This window comes from Trichomycterus rosablanca, chromosome 27 (assembly GCF_030014385.1).
Source record: "Trichomycterus rosablanca isolate fTriRos1 chromosome 27, fTriRos1.hap1, whole genome shotgun sequence".
Classification (NCBI taxonomy): Eukaryota; Metazoa; Chordata; class Actinopteri; order Siluriformes; family Trichomycteridae; genus Trichomycterus; species Trichomycterus rosablanca.
In genome coordinates, this window is record NC_086014.1 from 12,204,677 (window position 1) to 12,223,120 (window position 18,444).

The following is an 18,444-nucleotide window of genomic DNA, read 5'->3' on the forward strand; positions in this document are numbered from 1 at the left end:
GTAAGTCATGTACATTCTTAATACCGACTGTACTTACATACCACTAATACTATGAATAAAATAATATAATGTAAATATAATAAGGTACGATTATTGGAGTCACCACTAGAAGGCAGCACAGTTCAGCACATAGGTAAATACTGTAAATATGCTTGTTTCCTGCAGCACTACATTAATCAAAATCATAAAAATAAATCTAGCATTACTTCCCAAACAGAAAAAATAACTTTTATTTTCTTTTATCCTGATTTTACCAACCTAATTTAAAGAAAGAAAATCTCAGACATCAAGCAAAAGCTATTCACACTCTCAGGATGAACCAGCAATCATTTCTTTATTTAATCTAGAAAATAAACAGAAATGTTCTGAATGCAATAACTGGAAATATTAACACTGAACAATAAAAAGGTGGCACAGGCGTTATAAGTGGAAGTGTAACATACAGAACTGTCATATCAATTGTTACAAATATTTTAATATACACGATTTAATGATTTGAATTGCTTCTGATAATGTCACAGTCAATGTTCAGACTAAATACAAACTGGTCAAAAGCAAGTGAGGCTAAATCACAGACTTTCAAAAACCTTTGTGTTTAATGCAGGAGATATTTTATTTATTAAACAAGCAAAACTCAATCATCAACTTCAGTGAACTCATTAAATCTTCAAAAGTAAATATGCCTACTATATGACTCAGCTATTAATAAGATGTTTTCAATAAACGTATTTACTTCTTACATAATTTCCAATTATTAAAAGTTTAACACTGAGCTGCAAAGCAAATGACACAGCAGCACACTTAATTTCATCTCTACAGGGGTTTAAGCTACAGCTACAGCAAATGAACAATTATTTTCCTGCAAAAAGTATTTAATTTTACTGCATATATGACTTGACATTCACAAGGCATTCCCCCCCAACTTCCCTCAGACTTCAAATCGTCTTTAAGCCTGTACCCACAATATTACAGCTTAACAAGCTATTCTGCGTGCACTTTCTTCAGATGAAGCGGAGCGTCCAGTGTAGCAAGCGTACAAGTCGACAGAAGCATGTTCTCAGCAAAGACTCATAACGACGAACGATCGGATCACACAGCCCTTGTGGAAAGGCACTGGTTCACAACCTCCAGCAGGTGAGAATTCTCCAAAGCTGCGGCCACTCGCTCCTTATCCGCCAGCTGCTTATTGACTAGGCAAAAACAGAGAGAGAAACAGAACGTTAGTCTAAATATCTAAAAGTCTGCTGTCAATCAAATACTAACCAAAGTCCAAACCAAAGTACAATAAATTTTAGCTGACAAATCTGTATTATTCACCACTTGGGTTGGCACCCAGACATTAGAAGTATCTGTTGCACTGACATTTTGCCTACAGACAGCTGTAGTGGGTAAGTTCATTAGAATGCTGTGCTACCCAAGCACGCCTCAATCTACTAACCCTGACCGAAAATTTATTGAATATTGCTTATGCATTTCAAAAGAGGTAATGACGTCTTACCTGCATCCTCTGAAGCATGTGTTCCTGGGGTGATATGGACGTCAATCTGTAGGCACATATGCACCATTTAAATACCACAACAATACTTTCAAAAGTTAAACACTTGAAATGTACCCGAAGATGTGACGTACCTTAAACCTGCTGGGCAGTGAACGCAGCAGCTTAACTTTGATTGACAGGCCTATAAGAGTAGCCATGCTGCAGTGCGGGATGGTCGGTGTGAACTCCACAGAGACTGTGCTTTCTTCATCATTCACCTTTTTAAAATCACACACACACACACACACACTTTGTAAGAAGGTCAGAATACTTCACATTTTATCAGAGTTATGCACAGCACAATAAAGCAGGTACAGTGTGTGTCAGATGTTCAAAACATTGCTTAAAATAAAATTTGAATCCTGTTCATTTACCTGTACTCGCATTAGCTCTAAAACATTTAACTCCTCGAGGGACAGCGGGTGCTCAGGATCATTAATACATCTGATATGATGTGATTATCAGGTTAGGGTGGAAATAATCTGATAGTCTTTTGCTATCACAGAAATACTTTTGTATTAAAACACCAAAAATACAAAACAATTTAATATGATCTGTTGAGAGCTATAAAGTTTTAAAAAGTTTTATACATAAAATGACATAATATAACTGTATAATATTATTACACAATGATCTCTGATCTAAAATTTCCCTGTGAGCAGCATCCTGTAACCACTGATGAAGGTCTAGACGATGACCAACTCAAACAGCAGCAATAGATGAGCGATCGTCTCTGACTTTACATCTACAAGGTGGACCGACTAGGTAGGAGTGGACAGTGAGTGGACACGGTATTTAAAAACTCCAGCAGCGCTGCTGTGTCTGATCCACCCATACCAGCACAACACACACTAACACACCACCACCAATTCAGTGTCACTGCAATGCTGAGAATGATCCACCACCTAAATAATACCTGCTCTGTGGTGGTCCTGACCAGTGAAGAACAGCATGAAAGGGGGCTAACAAAGCATGCAGAGAAACAGATGGACTTCAGTCAGTAATTGTAGAACTACAAAGTGCTTCTATATGGTAAAATGGACAGTGAGTGTAAAAACAAGGAGGTGGTTTTAATGTTATGGCTGATCAGTGTATAACTGGCTTGCTAACGATTAGAGTGAACGAGAGATCGGACTGTATCCCAAAAACACACACACAGCTTATCTAGTGCCCTTTACGCAGGGTTTAAAAGACTCCAGCTCACACTACATGTAGCGCACTTAGCTACTAAAATAGAAGCAATTGAAACCCAACCGTTGCTAACGCTGCTGGATTATTGACAGTTTCTGGAAGCAGAATAGCAGCTAGAAAAGAATCTGTTAGACAAAATGATGTTTAGTTTATTTCTACAGTGAACATTTATCATTTATTTTTAATTATACTAGTAGGTGGCAGAACGACATGACATTAGTACTGAAGATGTAATATGTAGCTGCAATGTTTTAAATAAATGAAGGATATCGAAGATTTCTCTGTCATCAATAGGATCAGTAACTTGTTCATCCTGGTCGCTGGCAGTGAGCTCTCTTTCTCCTGATCTCTCAAATATTAAAGGATTTGCATTTTCCAGCCGAGTTCCTCCAGACATTCTGATTCAGTAATTCAGTGGTTAAAGCTTAACCAGTTCACTTAATGTTCCTCTAATACAAAACTATAGTAATAAATAGATAAACAGCATAAATTATGCACTAATATTCAAAACATCTAAATACAAATAATGCAAAACTAAATGTGCAATCTCCAACATGTGAAGTAAACATGGAGGTAGGAAGTAAACTTCAGACCACAAGCAGAACCTTCTCTTCCAAAATAAAAGTCTTAATAGCTGCTTTATATAGATAGATAGATAGATAGATAGATAGATAGATAGATAGATAGATAGATAGATGATAGATAGATAGATAGATAGATAGATAGATAGATAGATAGATAGATGATAGATAGATAGATAGATAGATAGATAGATAGATAGATAGATAGATAGATAGATAGATAGATAGATAGATAGATAGATTGCATTTCAAAAAATAACAAAGAATAAAAGAATCAAACACCACATTCTGTTATTAAACAAATTTATCAAAATATGGGGTACAACAGGGGCGATTTAATGCATGGGCTTACCTGGGCTTCAGCCCAGGGTCCCCGAATAATTGAGGGCCCCGGATTGGCTGTTTTATTTATTTATTTATTTTGTTAGTTATTTTGGTTATTAAGAATGGGGAAGCTTACAAACCAATGATTTTGTAAATCATTTACACGTTTACACATATTTCTGACTGTTGATTGGCCAGATAAACTCTAACGAGCTGCTGTAAACTTCTTTTGCATATTTTCTAATACGTAAAAAAATAAATGCTAAAACTGAAGTTTGTTTGCTATAGATAATGTTATTTACATTTAGAAAATAGCGAAATAATAATGATTTAATCCTGGCGCATGAGTGGCACCTTTAACCAATCATCGCTTGAGGAGGATACAAGAAGAAAAACAACACGTGACACGACCGTGTATGAAGTGTGTGACTGGTACAGTGTACATACAGTCAGTGCAGGTTTTACACCTTGTTGTATTAATAAAGCATATAAAACATGGAGCAGGATAATCTGTCTCTGGTTCTGCACGCTAAGGGAGATCTCAGACTGGTAGGATATTTTACATTCATGTGATTTATTTTTAAAGTTTAGACTCGTAAGGGACGAAGGGCATGCATGTCATGCCAGTACTGATGTTTGTGCACATACATTCCTTTAATCAAAATGAAACATGTATTAATTTGTATTTATTTTATGTATCCAAACATTTGCAGGGTCAAAAATACACGTTTTGTAAAGCAATAACAACAAGAATCAGATTTGTTAATGTTTAACTGACAAAAGTATAAAGAAAAGACTTTTAATGTATTAACTGATCCATTGTATTTTGTAAAAATTCAAAAAATTGAAATAACCTAAACTGGTAACAGGTTTTGTGACTGGGTTTACAAGGAGGGTCCACCAAGGGCTCAGTAATAAGATCTAAATTTGTATATATTTACAAAATACACTTTAGGCTGGTCAGTAAAAACATTGGAAATACTTTTTACTTGTGTCACGTAAGTTAAGGTTCAAGAAGTTCATGTCCAGAAGGTTCATGTCCAGAAGTCCATTTCAGGTGTATAACTTTCACTGTGTATTTTATGGTCTTTATTTTAATGTCTGCAACAAGTGTTATTTGCAAATCTGACCACTTGTTATTTGCTTTGCAAACTTATTGTTGTGATTTATTGCAGGAACAAAGGCCCATACCAGAGCCAGGATCAAATGGTAGGAATTAAACCCAAATGCACCAGAAGGTTTGGTTTTACCACGTTGTTGACATTATTTATTGACTTATTGCTGTGCACTATGGCCTTTGGTTAAATGTGTAACAGGTTGCCAGATTGGATGCTTTCAGGCACAACTGTAAAAGACTTTGGACATTTATTATCTAACAATTTAGGTCAAAGCTGTACAACTCCATTCCTGAAGAACCAAGGTTCACCATGTTAGCTTTTGTGCTCTAACACACATGGATTCTGGTTATACCCTGAGCAGGACCCTTGTCCCCCCACCAATACTGGATTTGTGCACACAACTATTACAGTGGTCTTGCTTCTGTTTTCTTTTTAAATACTTATTGCTGAAGGGTGGAGAGTTTATTAAATAATTATACAAATATATTTCGTGATACCAGCAACCTGGATGGAAACAGCTTTAATCATGGTGTTTAGAGCTTTCACACTGCCCTACAAAATGTTATATATCACAGATCATGAATCAAGCACTATTCTGTGCTTAAATAGTTAAATGTAATCAGGCGCCTTTATTAGAGAAAGCAAAACTGCACTCTGCTCTAGACTAGGATAGCCAGAAATGAGAACTTTCTAAATCAGTGTTTTACTGTGTTTTGCTTTACTTTCAGAGGTTTTAATTCAGATGCACTCAGTCGGGATCTGCGGCTCTGATGTGCACTACTGGCAGAATGGACGAATCGGAGACTATGTTGTTCAGAATCCAATGGTTCTCGGACATGAGGCCGCAGGACGAGTAGTCAAAGTGGGATCAGCAGTAAAACACCTTCAACCAGGTCAGTACTCCGGTGTTCTCAGAAGTGAAAACCAGCCCTGAAATTCTTCAGACACAGACTCAGTAATTTTTAAAAAACAAGGTCTGTAAAATGTGGCACATTTAAGATAAGAGATAAGATAAGATGACACTTTATTGATCCCGAAGGAAATTTCTTGTAACATTATTAGGCCCTAGTAATTTACCAAAGTGCCTGTGTATCGTTTATTGGTAATTGTTAATGTTTGCACCCGCCTTGGTTTCTGTCTTCAAAATGACAGTCTACATTTTTCGAGTCTCTTGATGCATGCTCAGTAATCCAGGTACACAAATCCACAAAGTAGAATCAGTTCATCTGGACACAAAGTTCGGTGTGGAGATACGTTTTGTCTCATCCAATTGTTTTTTTTAGTCTGAGCTGGTGGTGATGAATATCCCAGCCTTATATGCAGCCGATTTGCATAACAAACTAAACCGACCTATTTCATAACAGTGGAACCGCTGATCAGGTCCATGTGCAAATCACAATGACCATTAATTACAACGGCCATGTGTGCTATTCACATATGATTGGAGTATAGCTGCAATAATATAATTATAATTGTATAATTGTATATGTTGTATATGTTTATTATTATTGTTAAGTCGTATGTATTTTCTGTTGCTTTAGGTGACAGGGTGGCTATAGAACCTGGATTTCCCAGAGAAATAGATGAATTCTGTAAATCCGGCCGCTACAACCTGTCGCCCACCATTTTCTTCTGCGCCACACCGCCTGATGACGGGAACCTCTGCAGATATTACACACATAATGCCAACTTCTGCTACAAGTCAGTTTTCCAAATATGGTTGCACAAATCAAAGCATTAGGCCTGTCATTTTTCTCTCATCATCCAATTTTAAGTATTAAACAGGTTTCACTTTTAAATTAATTTGAGTTTTAACCAGACATCAGTTTTACTGAGAGAGTCTTCAACTTTACTTGCAGTATGGATCTAAAACACTGTTAGGCTAAACTGGGTTATTTTCTCAATGATTGAGGCGACACCCATTTGTATTCTATACACTACAACAGCAATGTTGATGTTGGCTTTGATGTTTATAATAGAACATAGAACATCCCGGACCGGACGCCATTTCATCGGCCATCCTCCCAGACACAGCAAAACGTCTATATGCAATTTACTGCTGTGCCATCCTGCTGCACCCTATAATAGAACAAGATACACTAAACATTTAAATATGTTTTTGTATGTACTGGTGTATGAATACGAAAATATAAGCTCTCTAATGCACTGTACACAGTGTTAGAAACACCTGACCTCTTGCCATGTATCATTTAACAGTTGTAACTTTAAAACAATACAACTTGCTTGGTGCATTCATGATGTAATTATTTCTGTATGCAGACTCCCTGATAATGTGAGTTTTGAGGAAGGAGCTCTGATCGAGCCTCTGTCTGTGGGGATCCATGCATGCAGAAGAGCTGGTGTCACTCTGGGAAGCTCAGTGTTCATCTGTGGAGCAGGTTAATGCAAACTTCTGCTAAATCTGCAGAAATCATTCAAAACAGTGTTTGTTTACTGTATGACGAACATGTCACAGCAGTCCTGTAACTAAAAGGAGGAATTATGTAGATTAAACTTTAACCAATTGATTGTATTTATTCATTTTGACTAATTGCTTCACCCTGGTCAAGATTACTGCTCCTAAACTTTTCAAGCAGTTTTTCAAGCAAGTCTCAATACACAATAATTTGTTAAATTTGGCCCACATTGTTTATTTTTCTGGTTAACTTCAATTAATGTATTATCACATTTTGTTTCTGATCAGGCTGCACTTATTCAAAACTCTAATTGCAATGGACCACATTCTTATACATCCTGTGTTTTGTTTCCTGTAGGACCGATCGGACTGGTCACTCTGATGGTAGCTAAAGCCATGGGTGCTTCTCAGGTCATAATAAGTGGTAAGTTGCAAGATTATAAAGTAAACCTACTTTGTATTTACACTCTTTGGCTAATTATTAAGCTTGAATTATCATGATGGTGCACTGTGTTGATACACTGTTACTCAGTCCAGCCCATACTTCCCAACCAATCTTTTAATAATAAACCTGTTAATAATTTCCGTTATGGTGTTCACATTATGTTTGTCTATAATGATCAACGATAACAATATTTAAACATTGTTTTTTATTTTTTTAAGACCTCTCTGCTAATAGACTGGCCAAGGCTAAAGAACTAGGAGCGGACTTTATTCTTCCTGTTAAGAAAGAGGATGTTCCACAGGAAATAGCCCGTCATGTGGAGGGCATGATGGGTGGGATGCCTCACATAAGCATAGAGTGTACCGGTGTGGAAAGCAGCATACAAACAGCTATTTATGTAAGTACCATACATTTGCAAGATCTCACCTTTAGTGCATTGGCACACTGAAATATTACACTACATTTTAACATTTATTTCTCTCTCTGGTCTGCATATCAGACTTACTGACGCAACCCTCCTTAAACTCACAGGAGTTTTATTTAGGAGAATAAAGTGTAGAAGATTTGCATAAATGCACTGATAGCAACCATAGCAGTAACAAAATCCTAGCAACCACCTGGAATACCTTAGCAACTGCTTAGCAACACCCTAGCAAACACCTGGAATACAATAGCAACCATTTGGCAACACCCTAGGAATACCAGAGATGTAATTAAACTCCTCACTTACTGTGCATCTTTATCAGAAAACACTAGTTTCTATTATTTGCCAAAATCTTAAGGATATTGACATTGATCTAACGCCTGGATGCCATAGAAACCTCCTGGCAAAACACCCTAGCTTATACCTTCAGTACTACAGTAACCGCCAGAGCAATGGCTGACATGCTGTAGCAACATTTAAGCAACCACCTGGCAAAACCCTAGAAACCACCTTCTATTCCAGTGTTGATCAGCCCTCGTGGTGATATAAAGACGTCTTGTCCATGTTGAAGATATGTGTACTGTGTTTAGGCTACCCGCTCTGGAGGCGTCTTGGTGTTAGTTGGCCTCGGTGGTGAAATGTGCACAGTTCCGCTCGTCAGTGCAACTCTAAGAGAAGTGGATATCCGAGGCGTATTCCGCTACTGCAACACGTAAGTCAGGCTGTACTAAACAGTCATGTATTTTGCAAGATACCAAACATTTCATGCCTAAAAATGTTTGTAGTAATATTTTCTATATTTCCTTATTGTTTATGGAAGTTATTATAAACGTATTGTCTGAATCCTTTAAACTCCAGACTTATGGATTTTGGACAGAACCATCTTCTGAATGTTTTTATGATTGCACAGTGCTAAACTGCTAATACCAAACCTTCATTACATGTTAGCAACATTAGCCTAATAACTCAGCCAATTTAACCAAAGGCACCAAACAGGGCTTGACTGCTTAGCTACTTTCAGAGAAAGGATAAACATGTCTGTTTTATTGTTGGCTTGTTAAAATGTAACAGTCATTATTTAAAAAAATGCTGATAGAAGCGGTGTGTGCTTTCTGTTCACTATGCAGGTGGCCAGTGGCGATCGCCATGCTGGCCTCAAAGCGTGTAAATGTGAAGCCCTTGGTCACACACCGCTTCCCCTTGGAACAGGCTGTGGAGGCATTCGAGGCCACCAGACAGGGGCTCGGGGTCAAAGTCATGCTGAAGTGTGACAAACGTGACCAAAACCCATGAGAGAGAGGAAATGTACTCTTGACTGATCTCATGAACAAAAACGGTTCCAGCTTTTTCAAAATAACCTCTATTGCACTCTTTAAAAGTGTGCAGCATGTAATCCTAACACTTATCTTTTTGTAATTGCTACTTTTCCCAATATTATATATGTTCTGTGTCTAGAATTGTCGTGGTATACTTTTCACATTTTAAATGTCGCCGTTTTTATAAATCAACAAAAAAAAGTCAGGACCGGGACCTTGTAAGAATGAGAAGTGTGTAATCAAACACCCCAGTTTTTGGAACTTCATAGAGGTAAACAGGTAAATAGGTAATGACTGAGACTAGTTCAACATTGTAAGAACGTTTCAATGTAGGGATTTCACCATGTACAGGCTGCAAAAGTGTATTTTTTTTATTAAATCCAAATTTCCTTAAAGTAAATTAAGCTGTACAGTATTACTGCATCATTTCATTTGATATGCATTAACTGTTATGGTCAGGGTTGCAGTTCTGGGCACAAGATAGGAATAGCCCCTGACTTCTGCACTGCTGAGAGTCATAAAGTGCCTCTGACAGTGGCATCCACCTCACTGCCCCCTATTGGCTGCACTTATTATAGCAAGCCAAAACAAAAAAATATATAGCAAACACTGATGTTATTAAGCATATATATAATATATAAAAAAGTGTATATATATAAAATATATAAAAAAAAGTGTATACATACATAAAATATATATAAAAAGTGTATATATTAAGTGTATATATATATATAATATATATAAAAAATGCGTGTAAATATATATATATATAAAATAAAAAGGTACACACCTCTAGTGGGAGGGGCAAATAAGCCCCCTTTACAGAAGGGGGCCAAAGGCCCTGCAGAAGAATGAGAACAAAAATAGTGAAATTTTGTCCATCACCCAGAGTGTAACAGACATCCCAATTTAATGTGAAAATTAAAGACTAACCCACCATCCCTCTCCCCACTCTACCGTTCACATCAAAGATGTCCCATCAACCTCCTCCACTCACTTCGTTACTGCTCCATCACCCGAGTAAACTCAAACTAAAAAGCAAAAAAATTAAGTTACTATTTAAAAGCTACAAAGAAAAAACAAAACAAAACAAAAATAAAGCTAAAACCTATCAAATAAAACCCTATTTACCCTACAGCCTAAAAGCTGAGAGAAATCGAGTTGTACTCACCGAGTCCTGGTCTTCAGCGCCACCTGCTGAGAAAACACATCACAAACTAACTTCTAAGAAAGACTCGGACACCAAAAACAAATTTTACTCTTTATTTTGCTGCCTGGAACTCAAACACAAGAAAAAGAAAGATGATGAAGTGCTTTAATTTGGCTGTAATAAAGCTTCATTATGCAGAGAACAGAATCAGCACACACCCGCTGAGGAGCACTCAGGGTTTAACAGCAACCACCGGAACCAGCAAGCACTTCACACGAAGTCACCCAATCTCCAGCAGCTCCAGAAAGCAAAGAGGAGAAGAGAAGCGCATCACAGGCATCCAAACCACCCAGAAACAGCATCAGGAGAGGACGACCACTCATCTCCGGTGGGACCTAGAAGGCACGCAGTGATCAGCGATCACAGATCGAGTTGATCAGTATGTGGACACATTCAGTTTGGGTTTAACTCACCTGTTCGGTCACACCCCGACCCCCGCGGTCCGCCTCGTCTGCTTCAGCCGCTGCCTGGAACTCAAACACAGAAACGAAAGAAATTAGGGTGAAGCGCTTTGATTAGGCTGTAAAATAAACTTGGTTATGCTGTGAACTGAATCACCACACACCCGAGCTCCACATGCGCCGGGGAACGCTCAGGGTTCACCAGAAGTGCTCAAGACGCACCACGGCAATCACAGGACCCGGCCAGGGTTTACGTGGAGCCGTCCAGCTGGAGGAGAGGAGACGGGCAGTTGCACCAGCCAGGAACAGCAGTAGGAGACTGCGAGCATCGGCACACCGGTACGATCATGGGCGGCGTGAAGGCGCCAGCTCGGTTCGGAAAGACATCTGCTCCCCAAGGCTGCTCGAACAGTTTAAGACCGGTGTTACGGAGAATTCAGTTCCCCCTGTTTCCCCTTTAACGCGCATGTGCAAAAATCATGACGTTTTTTTCAGTCGCTTCGTTGAGCGTCGGTTTATTTGGAATATGTGTTTATAGCGGTATGTTCTTTTCACATTTCATGTTGTATGTTAGGTAGTTTGTGATTAAATACATACTTTAAAGTACTGAGTGAACTACTGTCAGAGGTTTTATTGCTCCACCGCAAGTCAGAGGTTTTCACACTGCTGTCTTCAGCCTTGCTGTCAATCAACTAGAATTAACGTGTCAGATTTATTTGTAAATAAATCCTAATACAGGACATGCTCTTATTCACACACTAGTTTAAGGTTATTCATCTCAGCTGCACTACCATTTACTTTCAAGAATAGTTTCATTTATGGTGATCTCTCTCGTTCATTTAAACTTCACAAACTGCATCCATGTGATTTTAAAATTAACAAACAGTATGTAGAACAAGTTTAACCTATAGATCAGTCCATTATACTAACAACACAGGGGGGAACACATTTACCTGGAGACCTGGGGAATATGGTTCCCCACATGTATATTACTGTGTGTGTAATTATAAAACACTACAGTGATGCTGGTGATGTATTTAACTGTTGTTATTATGTAGAACAAGTTTAACCTATAGATCAATCCATTATACTAAAACACAGGGGGGAACACATTTACCTGGAGACCTGGAAAAAATGGTTCCCCACATGTATATCACTGTGTGTGTAATTATAAAACACTACAGTGATGCTGGTGATGTATTTAACTGTTGTTATTATGTAGAACAAGTTTAACCTATAGACCAGTCCATTATACTAACAACACAGGGGGGAACACATTTACCTGGAGACCTGGAAAAAATGGTTCCCCACATGTATATCACTGTGTGTGTAATTATAAAACACTACAGTGATGCTGGTGATGTATTTAACTGTTGTTATTATGTAGAACAAGTTTAACCTATAGATCAGTCCATTATACTAACAACACAGGGGGGAACAGATTTACCTGGAGACCTGGGGAATATGGTTCCCCACATGTATATCACTGTGTGTGTAATTATAAAACACTACAGTGATGCTGGTGATGTATTTAACTGTTGTTATTATGTAGAACAAGTTTAACCTATAGATCAGTCCATTATACTAACAACACAGGGGGGAACACATTTACCTGGAGACCTGGAAAAAATGGTTCCCCACATGTATATCACTGTGTGTGTAATTATAAAACACTACAGTGATGCTGGTGATGTATTTAACTGTTGTTATTATGTAGAACAAGTTTAACCTATAGATCAGTCCATTACACTAACAACACAGGGGGGAACACATTTACCTGGAGACCTGGAAAAAATGGTTCCCCACATGTATATCACTGTGTGTGTAATTATAAAACACTACAGTGATGCTGGTGATGTATTTAACTGTTGTTATTATGTAGAACAAGTTTAACCTATAGATCAGTCCATTACACTAACAACACAGGGGGGGAACACATTTACCTGAAGACCTGGAGAATATGGTTCCCCACATGTATATCACTGTGATGATTCTTTTTTTTTTTAATGCAAACTACAGGCACACACACATTTTAAGAACAAAATATCTGTATTAGAAATTAGTGTTAAACTAAATTATGCATATATTACAATTATGCAAATATATAATAAAGAAATCCACCTCAATGCAAATTAAAACTTAAATACATATTTATAGCTTAATAGAAATATATATATTTTTAAACGAAATAAAATAAAATCTGGGATGGTGCCCTGGGATTGACTAGCATCACATCCATAGTGCACTCCTGCCGTACGTCCAGTTTCCCCAGGAACAGTTCTGGATCCTCCACGGCCATGACCAGGATAAAGCAGTTACTAAACAGAAATGAATGATTAATTTACTATCTACTTTATAAATAAACTAAAAGAGCAACATAAAATAAAATACAGCAACAAGCAAACTTTTTAGAAATAACATCCCAGTTAACCTTGGTCTAATCTTCAGTACATGCCAGACAATGAAGGTCTTCCTCTACTGGTGGGTTGCCAACACATGACTGGTGGTACCATCTGTCACATCCATCACAGGCTATAATAGATAGATCACTTTATTAATCCCAGAGGGAAAGTCAAGGACATACATATATAATAGCATGGTGCAATGAAAAAGCCAATAAAATTAAGGCATTATTACTATTTCTTTGGTACCACCAGTCATGTGTTGGCAACCCACCAGTAGAGGAAGACCTTCATTGTCCGGCATGTACTGAAGATTAGACCAAGGTTAACTGGGATGTTATTTCTAAAAAGTTTGCTTGTTGCTGTATTTTATTTTATGTTGCTCTTTTAGTTTATTTATAAAGTAGATAGTAAATTAATCATTCATTTCTGTTTAGTAACTGCTTTATCCTGGTCATGGCCGTGGAGGATCCAGAACTGTTCCTGGGGAAACTGGACGTACGGCAGGAGTGCACTATGGATGTGATGCTAGTCAATCCCAGGGCACCATCCCAGATTTTATTTTATTTCGTTTAAAAATATATATATTTCTATTAAGCTATAAATATGTATTTAAGTTTTAATTTGCATTGAGGTGGATTTCTTTATTATATATTTGCATAATTGTAATATATGCATAATTTAGTTTAACACTAATTTCTAATACAGATATTTTGTTCTTAAAATGTGTGTGTGCCTGTAGTTTGCATTAAAAAAAAAAAGAATCATCACAGTGATATACATGTGGGGAACCATATTCTCCAGGTCTTCAGGTAAATGTGTTCCCCCCTGTGTTTTCAGTATAATGGACTGATCTATAGGTTAAACTTGTTCTACATAATAACAACAGTTAAATACATCACCAGCATCACTGTAGTGTTTTATAATTACACACACAGTGATATACATGTGGGGAACCATATTCCCCAGGTCTTCAGGTAAATGGGTTCCCCCCCTGTGTTTTTAGTATAATGGACTGATCTATAGGTTAAACTTGTTCTACATAATAACAACAGTTAAATACATCACCAGCATCACTGTAGTGTTTTATAATTACACACACAGTGATATACATGTGGGGAACCATATTCCCCAGGTCTCCAGGTAAATGTGTTCCCCCCTGTGTTGTTAGTATAATGGACTGATCTATAGGTTAAACTTGTTCTACATAATAACAACAGTTAACATCACCAGCATCACTGTAGTGTTTTATAATTACACACACAGTAATATACATGTGGGGAACCATATTCCCCAGGTCTCCAGGTAAATGTGTTCCCCCCTGTGTTGTTAGTATAATGGACTGATCTATAGGTTAAACTTGTTCTACATAATAACAACAGTTAAATACATCACCAGCATCACTGTAGTGTTTTATAATTACACACACAGTGATATACATGTGGGGAACCATTTTTTCCAGGTCTCCAGGTAAATGTGTTCCCCCCTGTGTTGTTAGTATAATGGACTGGTCTATAGGTTAAACTTGTTCTACATAATAACAACAGTTAAATACATCACCAGCATCACTGTAGTGTTTTATAATTACACACACAGTGATATACATGTGGGGAACCATTTTTTCCAGGTCTCCAGGTAAATGTGTTCCCCCCTGTGTTTTAGTATAATGGATTGATCTATAGGTTAAACTTGTTCTACATAATAACAACAGTTAACATCACCAGCATCACTGTAGTGTTTTATAATTACACACACAGTGATATACATGTGGGGAACCATATTCCCCAGGTCTCCAGGTAAATGTGTTCCCCCCTGTGTTGTTAGTATAATGGACTGGTCTATAGGTTAAACTTGTTCTACATACTGTTTGTTAATTTTAAAATCACATGGATGCAGTTTGTGAAGTTTAAATGAACGAGAGAGATCACCATAAATGAAACTATTCTTGAAAGTAAATGGTAGTGCAGCTGAGATGAATAACCTTAAACTAGTGTGTGAATAAGAGCATGTCCTGTATTAGGATTTATTTACAAATAAATCTGACACGTTAATTCTAGTTGATTGACAGCAAGGCTGAAGACAGCAGTGTGAAAACCTCTGACTTGCGGTGGAGCAATAAAACCTCTGACAGTAGTTCACTCAGTACTTTAAAGTATGTATTTAATCACAAACTACCTAACATACAACATGAAATGTGAAAAGAACATACCGCTATACACACATATTCCAAATAAACCGACGCTCAACGAAGCGACTGAAAAAAACGTCATGATTTTTGCACATGCGCGTTAAAGGGGAAACAGGGGGAACTGAATTCTCCGTAACACCGGCTTTTATACCCCGCCGGAGTCCCGCCTCACCTGAGTCCAATTACGCACCTGATGCTCATTAGATACGCTTGATTGTTCAGAGGGATCATCCGATTGGCTGGACGGCGTCCAGGTGGGCTGTTTAGGGCGTGGACCGGCACCACGTGCTTATGTCAAAATACACGTGCTTCAAGCTTATCATTGCTTGTCATAATAAACAGACTTGTTATATTTGGGTTACAGAGCGCTGAGCATCAGACTGGTTCACATCGTATAATTAACGAGGGTAATTCTTACAGTCATATATATATATATATATATATATATATATATATATATATATATATATATATATATATATATATATATATTCTTTTTTACATGGTGTTGCTGTTTACTCACTCTCTTCCTCTATGGGAAAGAAACAAGTGGCCAGAGAAGACAGTGTTTTCTTGTTTTGCAATGTCAGGGACTTGATCAGTAAAGGCCACAATCTGTGCTGTCTGTACCCCCATTACCCCAGTTATAACAATGTTTTTGTTTTCTCTCATCTTAGTACGTGTTTGGGTGATATTGCCCCCCTAGTGCTCTACATTAAACACTGCTAATAAATGACTCGCAGCTAGTTAGTGAGAGTTCAACAAGGATTTATTGTTTTTTTTAGCCAAGACATTTAGGCTGCATGCACACAGGTAAGTATTTATGTCAATGATGTGTGGCCTTTACATGTTTCACCACCAATCAAAGTTCCCAAAATTCTTACTGTGCCCTAAGGCTTTTGGTCACAGTGTGAGTTGATCACGTTTTGTCCCGTCTCTCTCTCGTCGTGTCAGTCTGTGATTATTATAAACCAGAAAGGCATTTATATACAAACATTCTTATAATACTGGGCATGGTGATGATGAATGCACTATTAACACATTTACAGTCACAACTCCTAGGAGTTTAACACACACGCACACAAAACAACGGACATTAGACCCACACAAATGTAAAAATATCATACACTTGTCCGATCGATTGATGACATAGTGGATTGAACCCAGTACTTGTGTTTGTTTTATGAAGACCGACCAAACGGGTTCACGTCAAACATTTAAAGGACAAAGATTCAGAGTACACATTTTTTTGTTCACTTAGCTGTTGTGTTTTGTGTACATCAGACTTTGGCCTATGCTCATTCTCTACTCCAAGTTAATTGTTATCAGTATATTATTTTCTATATGATTCATTTGTAGATATGTATATCCGACCATCCTCGTCCTGTGATAGTGTAGCATGAATGTGTTTGGTATTACTGAAATGACTGAAATATATACATATGATGCGATATAGCCCTCGATATGTTTAGTGAGGTAAAACATCAGTCGCTGTACGGAATTGTTACGTTCTCTTGTCCAGGGTTGTTGCCAATTCTATGGGGTGGAATAAAAAAGTGAAGTAAGCGGTACATATTTACTGTATATAAAGAGCGTGAGCATCCACTGCTACATCGATGAATCAGACATAAACCTGTTAGAACCCATTGCTTTGTGATGTCAATTTAACTGATAATCTGCGAGTTAAATGTACAGGACTGTGTAGACATAATGTAATGGTTTATTTCCCTGGATCTAGAGGTTGGTTAATATTAAAGCTGTGTGTTTTTGATCAAAAGCAATGTGAGTGGATCATTACTTAAAAGATTAGTTAATACATGCTTGCAGGGTGTGTGAATTATATAGAGTTTTATATACAGCTTTCCCAGGATAATAGTGTACTGTCATTTCTTTTGGTCTGTGGTGGGGAGGGAGGGTGAAACTTATACAGCACTGACAACATATTGAGTTGAATAAAAATACCAGAGCTTTGAATTGTGTGTGCATATGGGTTGACCAAACTTCCATGTGACAAAGAAAAAACACTTTGTTCAGATAGATTTGAGGAAGGTCTTTTTGGATGTGTGACAGGACAGCTTGAGAGAAACTTCTTTCTGAAGTGTGGGATGTGGTGTGCTCATATGTACATGGGAGTTTCTTGTCCTGTTAGGAGTCTGAACATGGCTGCTGGCATTGTCTTCATGTGGATCTGTTGACAGAGAATACAAAACAATTATGCACTTTAGATCAACATAAGCTGCTGCAGTTCTTTGTGCAATACTTCAAATGTAAATACTTTTTACTTGTACTTTTTTAGTGTGTTAGTTTATTCTATTTTTATACTTATCTTAGTTTATTCTTATTTAATTCATGTCACACACACACCGAGGCCTGGGCAACTGCATTTCGTTCTATCATGTACGTAGCTGAATGACAATAAAGCTGAGTCTGAGAGTTTACGGTCTAACTGTATGTGAACCGTGACGTTTCACATTATAACAATGCATGTTGTTTATCTCTGAGCGATTACTTACTAACCCTCATCTACACTTCATCTCAACCTCACAGTCATGAAGCTCGAGTCCCTGTTAGGACAGCAGTGCACATCAGGTCTTCAAAAGGTACTTATTAACTTAAATACTTAATTACTTAAGTTAATTACTGATTAACTTAAATACTTATTAACTTAATTACATAATTAAATACTTAAGACACTTATTTACCTAAATACTTAATCACTTAAATACTTAATAACTTAACTACTTTGATACTTATTAACTTAATTACTTATTAACTTAGATTTACTTAGTATCTATTAACTAGTATATATATACAGATAGATACTAAGATACCTATGTATATATTTATAGACGAATTAACTTATGTATTGATATTTAAAGACTAACATATAA

General features: G+C 37.3%; 3 protein-coding genes and 1 long non-coding RNA gene across 7 annotated transcripts in view; 1 reads left to right on the top strand and 3 right to left on the bottom strand.

Annotated features, from left to right (window-relative positions):
- Positions 1-349: 349 nt before the first annotated feature.
- ciao2b (cytosolic iron-sulfur assembly component 2B) lies at positions 350-3,308 on the bottom strand. Its single transcript, XM_062989674.1, has 5 exons — positions 2,997-3,308; positions 1,912-1,989; positions 1,630-1,755; positions 1,499-1,544; positions 350-1,190 (listed from the first exon to the last, which is right to left on the bottom strand). The coding sequence occupies exons 1-5, from the start codon at positions 3,123-3,125 to the stop codon at positions 1,090-1,092; spliced, it is 480 nt and encodes a 159-aa protein (XP_062845744.1). The 5' UTR covers positions 3,126-3,308; the 3' UTR covers positions 350-1,089.
- A 755-nt stretch (positions 3,309-4,063) lies between these two features.
- On the top strand, positions 4,064-9,752 carry sord (sorbitol dehydrogenase). The gene is made up of 9 exons (XM_062989755.1): positions 4,064-4,182; positions 4,809-4,842; positions 5,480-5,644; positions 6,293-6,452; positions 7,032-7,150; positions 7,526-7,591; positions 7,831-8,009; positions 8,627-8,748; positions 9,164-9,752. Exons 1-9 carry the CDS (start codon positions 4,129-4,131, stop codon positions 9,327-9,329), a joined length of 1,065 nt encoding a protein of 354 aa, XP_062845825.1. The 5' UTR covers positions 4,064-4,128; the 3' UTR covers positions 9,330-9,752.
- Positions 9,753-10,601: 849 nt separating this feature from the next.
- Positions 10,602-11,800, bottom strand: LOC134304176 (uncharacterized). Its single transcript, XR_010007773.1, has 3 exons — positions 11,128-11,800; positions 10,976-11,029; positions 10,602-10,897 (listed from the first exon to the last, which is right to left on the bottom strand). It is a non-coding gene; the product is annotated as an uncharacterized LOC134304176 (long non-coding RNA).
- A 4,504-nt stretch (positions 11,801-16,304) lies between these two features.
- The window catches only part of apba2b (amyloid beta (A4) precursor protein-binding, family A, member 2b), a 75,018-nt gene continuing 72,878 nt past the window's right edge, over positions 16,305-18,444 (bottom strand). For all 4 annotated transcript variants that reach the window (XM_062989786.1, XM_062989784.1, XM_062989785.1 and 1 more), the window contains one exon: positions 16,305-17,741. In XM_062989786.1, the coding sequence (XP_062845856.1) occupies positions 17,670-17,741 (72 nt within the window). In that variant the 3' untranslated portion in view covers positions 16,305-17,669. The remainder of the gene's footprint in view (positions 17,742-18,444) is intronic.